This window comes from Thunnus albacares, chromosome 9, assembly GCF_914725855.1.
Source record: "Thunnus albacares chromosome 9, fThuAlb1.1, whole genome shotgun sequence".
NCBI classification, from domain to species: Eukaryota; Metazoa; Chordata; class Actinopteri; order Scombriformes; family Scombridae; genus Thunnus; species Thunnus albacares.
Window position 1 is genome coordinate 1,461,279 of NC_058114.1, and position 7,500 is coordinate 1,468,778.

Here is a 7,500-nt window from a genome sequence, read left to right on the forward strand (position 1 = left end):
TTGATGTGAAACGCTTCCAAAATATACTTTAATTTCTCTACATGAATAACATTTTACATCTTTTTGCCTCCAGCAGCTCAAACCTCTGAAATATTCTGCCTGTGCTGCATTAAGCATTTTTAAAATAAAACATAAAATATGGTTCAAACCTGCTCAGACATGAATTCATGAACAACTTGTTTGTAGTGTTTTATTGGCTGATTGTATTGTTGTGATACACTGGCTCCAGTTTTTTTCTTCTCTTTCTTTTGTTGTGTTTTTATTATGTATAAAGTTTTTTATCCGTTTGTAAAGCTTTAGTCATGCAGGGATTGTAGATGCAAATTAGCTGTTAAACATTTACACTGTTGTTAAAATGTTAATCTTTATTAACCTGCACTGTTGCCTATAAATAAAAAAAACAAATGAATAAATAAATTAACTTTCTATGTTATAGAACAACCAAATACCAGTAACATCAGTTGACCAGTAAGTAAACCTTTTAACTTTTCTCTGATTTAATTGTCTTCACATTAATATCAAAGATGCCACTTTCTACGAAGTGAAGATGAACATCTTAAAGAGTTTCATGTCTGCAACATAAATAATAAAAATCAATACTGCGTTTGTGGACGATGACCCCTGCTGGTAGTATAAAAAAACAAAACATTAGTGGACCCAGACTTGAGCCTTGTGGCACTCCGTATGGAATATGATGTTTATGTCTTGTGTTTAGCCTTTAGCTTAGCACAAAGACTGGAAGCAGAGGGAAACTGCTAGCCTAGCTCCATTAGAAGAGGAAAAAAATACATCTTTCAACAACTCTAAAGCTGAGAAATGTAATGCTTGTTTATAAAACAGGTGTATGAAACATCTGTAACAACCAGTATGACATCCAGTAGAAGCTGCATCACCTCCTACAGCGAGTGTACGTATCTGAGTGTTCATGCATTCACCTCCAGCAGCTCGTCCTCTGGTCTCAGGGCTCCATGTTTGTCCGCTGGGCCTCCAGGGGCCACAGAGGAGATGTAGTGATGACCATCGAACGAGTCCAACTCCACACCGAGACGCAGAGTGTGGATGGGCAGCAGCTGCACAAAACGATACGGGACACGAGGAAGAAAGCTAAAGCTAATGCAGACCAACAGAAATAACTAATAACCTGCCTCAAAGTGGTAGTTTGTGTTATTGTACCATACTGAGAGATGATTCTACTATCATCCTGTATTAACACCTTTCAGAATAATGCAACACAATTCACCAGCATCACATTCACTACAGCTTCCAAAATGACCAGATGAATATCTAAAAACCCCTTTCAGATCTGCACCTTTAACATGCTGGTCTCACGTCTGAATAAACACCAGTTACCTTTGTTGTAAAAGTTACCACAGCAGTGTTATGAGGTCAGACCTAAAACATTTGTGTAACACTTTGAACTGAACGCTGTCAGATGAACATAAAGCAGCACAAGGTCAAACATGCAGAGATTCAATGTGTTTCCTTGTGATACATTTATTATCTCAACCTTCAGCTTTGATTCACAAAGAAAAGAAAAACAACTTTAATAAACTATGAAACTATGAAAAGCTGTGAAGGAGATGATTTGAAGATGTTGAGAAGATTCTATAAAAACTATTTTCCCCTGAAAACCCCTCATACAACCACAATAATAAAGCTGAGCAGCTCTCTGTCTATATTTTACATTTTCATTCATAATAACTGCATGGATGAATAAATGAATATCCAGCTTTACATACAGTCATTCAACAGCAAAATAAGTTTAGAAATCCATTAGTAAAAGTAACAATATGTGATGTTTCATGTCGTTTCTGAGACAACAACAAATATGGGATTTGTGATGTTGGGCTTTATAAAGAGTGTTTCTCACCTTGGAGGATTTCTGCAGCTCTGCATCATCTTCAATGACAGGATCCAACTTCACCACCTGAACACACACACACACACACACACACACACACACACACACACACACACACAGTCACTATCTAAAGAGCATTATAATACTGACAACATTATCAGTGAAACTGTGCATCTATGTGTGTGTTTGGTCTCACCAGGACTTGGTAGTTTGGTCCCAGAGCCTGCTCCCATTTAGCCCTCAGTTCTGCATCTGTAGTTACACACACACACACACACACACACACACACACACACACACACACACACACACACACACACAGATTACAATTCAGCCAGTAAAACACTGCATTAAAACTTCTACTATTGCAATACAATGCTGCAACACACCAAGTGGTCAGTAATACTACTGTAGGATGTGTAGTAGCACTTTACCAGGAGACGAATACTTACATAATTAATGACAGACAATGTTTTACTAACATTTTTTAAATAAAAAAAAAAAGTGGTGGAAAGTAATTAAGTACATTTACTCAAGTACTATATTTAAGTTCAATTTTGAGGTACTTTTTTGACACTTAGTAGTTAAATATTGTACTTTTTACTCCACTACATTTATTTACTACTTTCGTCTGGGACACACTGGATGCGTGAGCAGCGCGTGTGCGTTGTGGAACTTCTTGCTTTTCATTTCAGCGCCCATGTTAACAGGTTAGAGGTGTGTCTCACTCAGCCCAGGTGAGACACACGTCGCGTCATCTAGAGATTCGAGGTCTCGCCTAAATTCTCTGCATGACGCGTGCGGTTCTCAGCAGAAATAGACTGGGAACACGATAGAGAGATAAGGCTGCCAGTAGCAGAAGCACCGCAGCAGCAGACACGCTTCCTGTGTGGACGCTGCAAGCGTGCGAGACGCAGCAGCTGAGTGACGCACACACACTGCTGAGGTTCACGCATCCAGTGTGTCCCAGGCGTTATAGTTACTTTTCAGATTAAGATTAAACTACATAACTTTGTGTGAAAGGTGATATACAAATAAAGTGTAAGTGTACACATGATACCTTTATATAATATGATGCAGAACTATTACTATTACACTGGGGACACTGGGGACACTGGGGACACTATGCTACGGCACTTAAGTTGCAGTTTGTGAAAGAAACTTGTTCACAAGCTCGGAGGAAAAAGTAAATCTATCGAGTCAATAGTGAATAATTCTGTCTGATGTTTGTGTACAATATGACTGATGAAGGAGAAGAAACAGCAGCGTGAACAGAGCTCAGGTCAGGACGAGTTTCAGACACTCAAATCACAGATTAATGAGGCGAATACGTCGGCGGCGCCATCATCATGCTTGGAGAGTCGGTGATGGATGGGGGGGGGTGCAGCTCCATGTTTACACACAACATATAACATGTTGCTGTTTATTTTAATAAATAATGAAATAATACTTTAATAAAGCTGTTTTAATTCTCCTCTCATGTTGTAAACATGTCACATATATTAACAGCAGTATATGTTCATACTGTGGCATCACATTTTATGTAAAGCATTTCAACAATAAAACATGATTTTTAATGTATATTTTAAGTATTATTCTGTTATTTCTGTGCATCTGCTGATAGAGATTTGCTCCAGCGGAGTGACATCGTGTTTCTGAGACGTCTGTTCTCAACAACAACAACAACAACAACTGAGTTTACACTGTTTCATCTGAATAAACCCTCCACCTGTTCGTTCTCTCCTCCCACCTGAGAACCCTGCGTGTTGCACTTGGCACCAAAACACACACACAGACAAGCAAAACAGATTCAGGAAACGGTTCGGAGTGCCGCTGCGTTGGTCGTTATAATCAGTAACTAGAAGCTTCTGTCTCTCCTACTTGGTCTCTCAGCTGTTTCTCACCAAAATAATCTGTTAGTTATTTCATCCAAATAACAATCAGCGAGTCGAGTAATTCACAAAAAAACTTCAGTATGATATTTCGTATGGTTTTGGGAAGGTTGAATCTTATCACTGAAAACTGAGAGAAGCTGAAAGCTGAGATGAATAATAAAGAAAGTCAAGATAACCTTGATTTGGATGCTGGACAGTTTTCTACCAGAATAAATATGATGGAGCGAAGCGTCCGACCTTCATATTCCAGTCTGATGTGTCTGATGTGGGCCTTCTGTTTGTTGAAGGGGAAATCCCTTCGTACAGAGTGAATTCTTTACAAAAGGTTTTCTGGCTACTGTTCCGTTATTTTCACCTCCAGAAGGATCCACAAGATCAGCTGGTTCTTATCTCTTGTTTTGGGTTTTGGGTTTTTGGGTGGATGCTGTTCATCTGTGTGGGGATTTCAACAGTCTTGTTGGTAGTCTTGACTGTGTAAGTGATGTGGATAATATTTCTACCAGAAATAACTTAGACAGCACCGTTAATAACTATGAGGAAATATTAACTGAGTTTTTCAGAGCGGTGGAATACGTTTGGGCAAAGATAGTAAACTGTATTATTGTTCCATATCCTCACCTTCCTAAAATAATGGTTTTGACAAAAATGATTTTTTTGCCTAAATCATCTCCTCATGATGCCACCTCTGGTAAAATCACCCACATCCTCAGTTGAACAGATCATGTGATTCTACCCCTGTAGTATAATGGCCTACGTCAAGAGTGTGACTAAATCGTTATATTGTGAAGTTATTGAGTCTTTTTGTTCAGTCTTTAGTCAGCAAAATAGCTAGCATGAAGCTAGCATTTAGCAAAGAGTGGAAAGGCTCCAGAATCTGTGGCTGTTACAAGTGACAGTGATAGTGACAGTGATAGTGATAGTGACAGTGATAGTGACAGTGACAGTGATAGTGACAGTGATAGTGACAGTGACAGTGATAGTGACAATGATAGTGACAGTGACAGTGATAGTGATAGTGACAGTGATAGTGACAGTGACAGTGATAGTGACAGTGATAGTGACAGTGATATTGACAGTGACAGTGATAGTGACAGTGATAGTGACAGTGATAGTGATAGTGACAGTGATAGTGATAGTGACAGTGATAGTGACAGTGATATTGACAGTGACAGTGATAGTGACAGTGATATTGACAGTGACAGTGATAGTGATAGTGACAGTGATAGTGACAGTGATAGTGATAGTGACAGTGATATTGACAGTGACAGTGATAGTGACAGTGATAGTGACAGTGATAGTGACAGTGACAGTGATAGTGACAGTGATAGTGACAGTGATAGTGACAGCGACAGTGATAGTGACAGTGATAGTGACAGTGATATTGACAGTGATAGTGATAGTAACAGTGATAGTGACCGTGACAGTGATAGTGACAGTGATATTGACAGTGACAGTGATAGTGATATTGACAGTGATAGTGATATTGACAGTGATAGTGACAGTGATAGTGACCGTGACAGTGATAGTGATATTGACAGTGATAGTGATATTGATAGTGATAGTAACAGTGATATTGACAGTGACAGTGATAGTGATATTGACAGTGATAGTGATATTGATAGTGATAGTAACAGTGATAGTGACCGTGACAGTGATAGTGACAGTGATATTGACAGTGACAGTGATAGTGATATTGACAGTGATAGTGATATTGACAGTGATAGTGACAGTGATAGTGATAGTGACCGTGACAGTGATATTGACAGTGATAGTGATATTGATAGTGATAGTAACAGTGATAGTGACCGTGACAGTGATAGTGACAGTGATAGTAACAGTGATAGTGACAGCGACAGTGATAGTGACAGTGATAGTGACAGTGATATTGACAGTGATAGTGATAGTAACAGTGATAGTGACCGTGACAGTGATAGTGACAGTGATATTGACAGTGACAGTGATAGTGATATTGACAGTGATAGTGATATTGACAGTGATAGTGACAGTGATAGTGACCGTGACAGTGATAGTGATATTGACAGTGATAGTGATATTGATAGTGATAGTAACAGTGATATTGACAGTGACAGTGATAGTGATATTGACAGTGATAGTGATATTGATAGTGATAGTAACAGTGATAGTGACCATGACAGTGATAGTGACAGTGATAGTGACCGTGACAGTGATAGTGACAGTGATATTGACAGTGACAGTGATAGTGACAGTGATATTGACAGTGATAGTGATAGTAACAGTGATAGTGACCGTGACAGTGATAGTGACAGTGATATTGACAGTGATAGTGATAGTGATAGTGATAGTGACAGTGACAGTGACAGTGATAGTGATATTGACAGTGATAGTGATAGTGACAGGTTAACTAAGATTTGAATACCGTATTATAATTTAACAGCTAGAAATTATGTGTATAACTAAAAAATGACAAAGGATCCTCTTTACTTTTGTGGTTTTATTTAATGAAAATCTCATTTGAACATAATATTAGTAATCATAACATCAATTTATCAGTATTATAGTGGCCTGTTGTGCAGTGTCACCATGATGATTTATTGTGTTTTCTGAGAAACCAGAAAAAATGACTTGGGCCATTATTTTAAAAAGGTGATGATATGAAGGCTTGAAGAATTGTGTTTTGTTGTGTTTTCACCCCAAATGAGTGAACTGAGAGATTTGGGGCAGAAGGCGTCTCTTTACTGGCTGATAGATGTAAATCACCTGACCATCATTTACTGATGTTAAAGGTTCTAGTGAGACCTTATTTTGTTAAACAGATTCACATTTACAGTTTGCCAAAACCACAAAGGCCACTTCCTGATTCATGTTTGTCCTCTGACCAATGTGATGTATTAAAAACAGCCAGAGAGATCTGGATGCTCAGGATGATAGATTGTGTGTCTATAGAGTATTGAATAAAGAGGAAATGTAATAACCATAAAGGTTTTAGAAAACCTTACAAACCCCACTGGAGTCAAGATTTGCAGACTTTATAAGAACAATTTCAGAACAGCAGAGAAAAAAAACAGAAACCTGAGAGACGAGCTGGAGATAGAATCTAAGAAAAGGCAAACTTTCATTGCATATTGATTACTTATTAACTCATAACAGTTGTGGAATGAAATGAATAGAGTTGAGGGAAATAACCCTGGAGGTAAAACTAGTGAATGTAGTTTCTGTTTTAAGAGTTGTGTTACAAAAGTGGGAGAAGCAACAATTCATTTGATGTTTTTTTGAAGGAAATAACCAGTTTAAAAGAGGTCATTAACTGACATAAATGCTGATGTAAATAACTGTAATAAGTTTTCAAATACACATTTTTCTATAGAAGAGTTAAAAATAGATAAATGCAAACTGAAAAAAGCTGCAAATTTCCAATGAAGTGCTGAAGTCAGTCTCGTTTTATTATTATATTATTATTATTACTAAACGGTGGTAAGAGAGCGTTATAAACATATTCCTAACTCTTAAAGCTTCCACTCAACAGAAGTCTTATTATCTGAGTATAAACTCAGACTAATAGATCACCTGAGAGGACAGAATGGATTTAAAGACACTAGAACATGTATTGATCATATATATATATGCAGTTTACTGTCCTGTCTACAGGGGCACAGATATACTTTTTAGTAAAATATCCATTTATGTTGATTTCTTTGTGCTGGATGATTCTGAAAAACTTGCTTCAGGAAAGGAACCTTTTTTTTTTGTGAGACTTTATTTCTC

General features: G+C 37.8%; 1 protein-coding gene across 2 annotated transcripts in view; it reads right to left on the reverse strand.

Annotated features, from left to right (window-relative positions):
- patj (PATJ crumbs cell polarity complex component) overlaps nt 1-7,500 on the reverse strand; it is a 139,989-nt gene that overhangs the window by 113,247 nt on the left and 19,242 nt on the right. For both annotated transcript variants that reach the window (XM_044360806.1, XM_044360805.1), the window contains exons 10-12: nt 2,058-2,113; nt 1,871-1,927; nt 936-1,070 (exon numbers count right to left, since the gene is read on the reverse strand). In XM_044360806.1, coding sequence (XP_044216741.1) covers nt 936-1,070; nt 1,871-1,927; nt 2,058-2,113 — 248 coding nt within the window. The remainder of the gene's footprint in view (nt 1-935; nt 1,071-1,870; nt 1,928-2,057; nt 2,114-7,500) is intronic.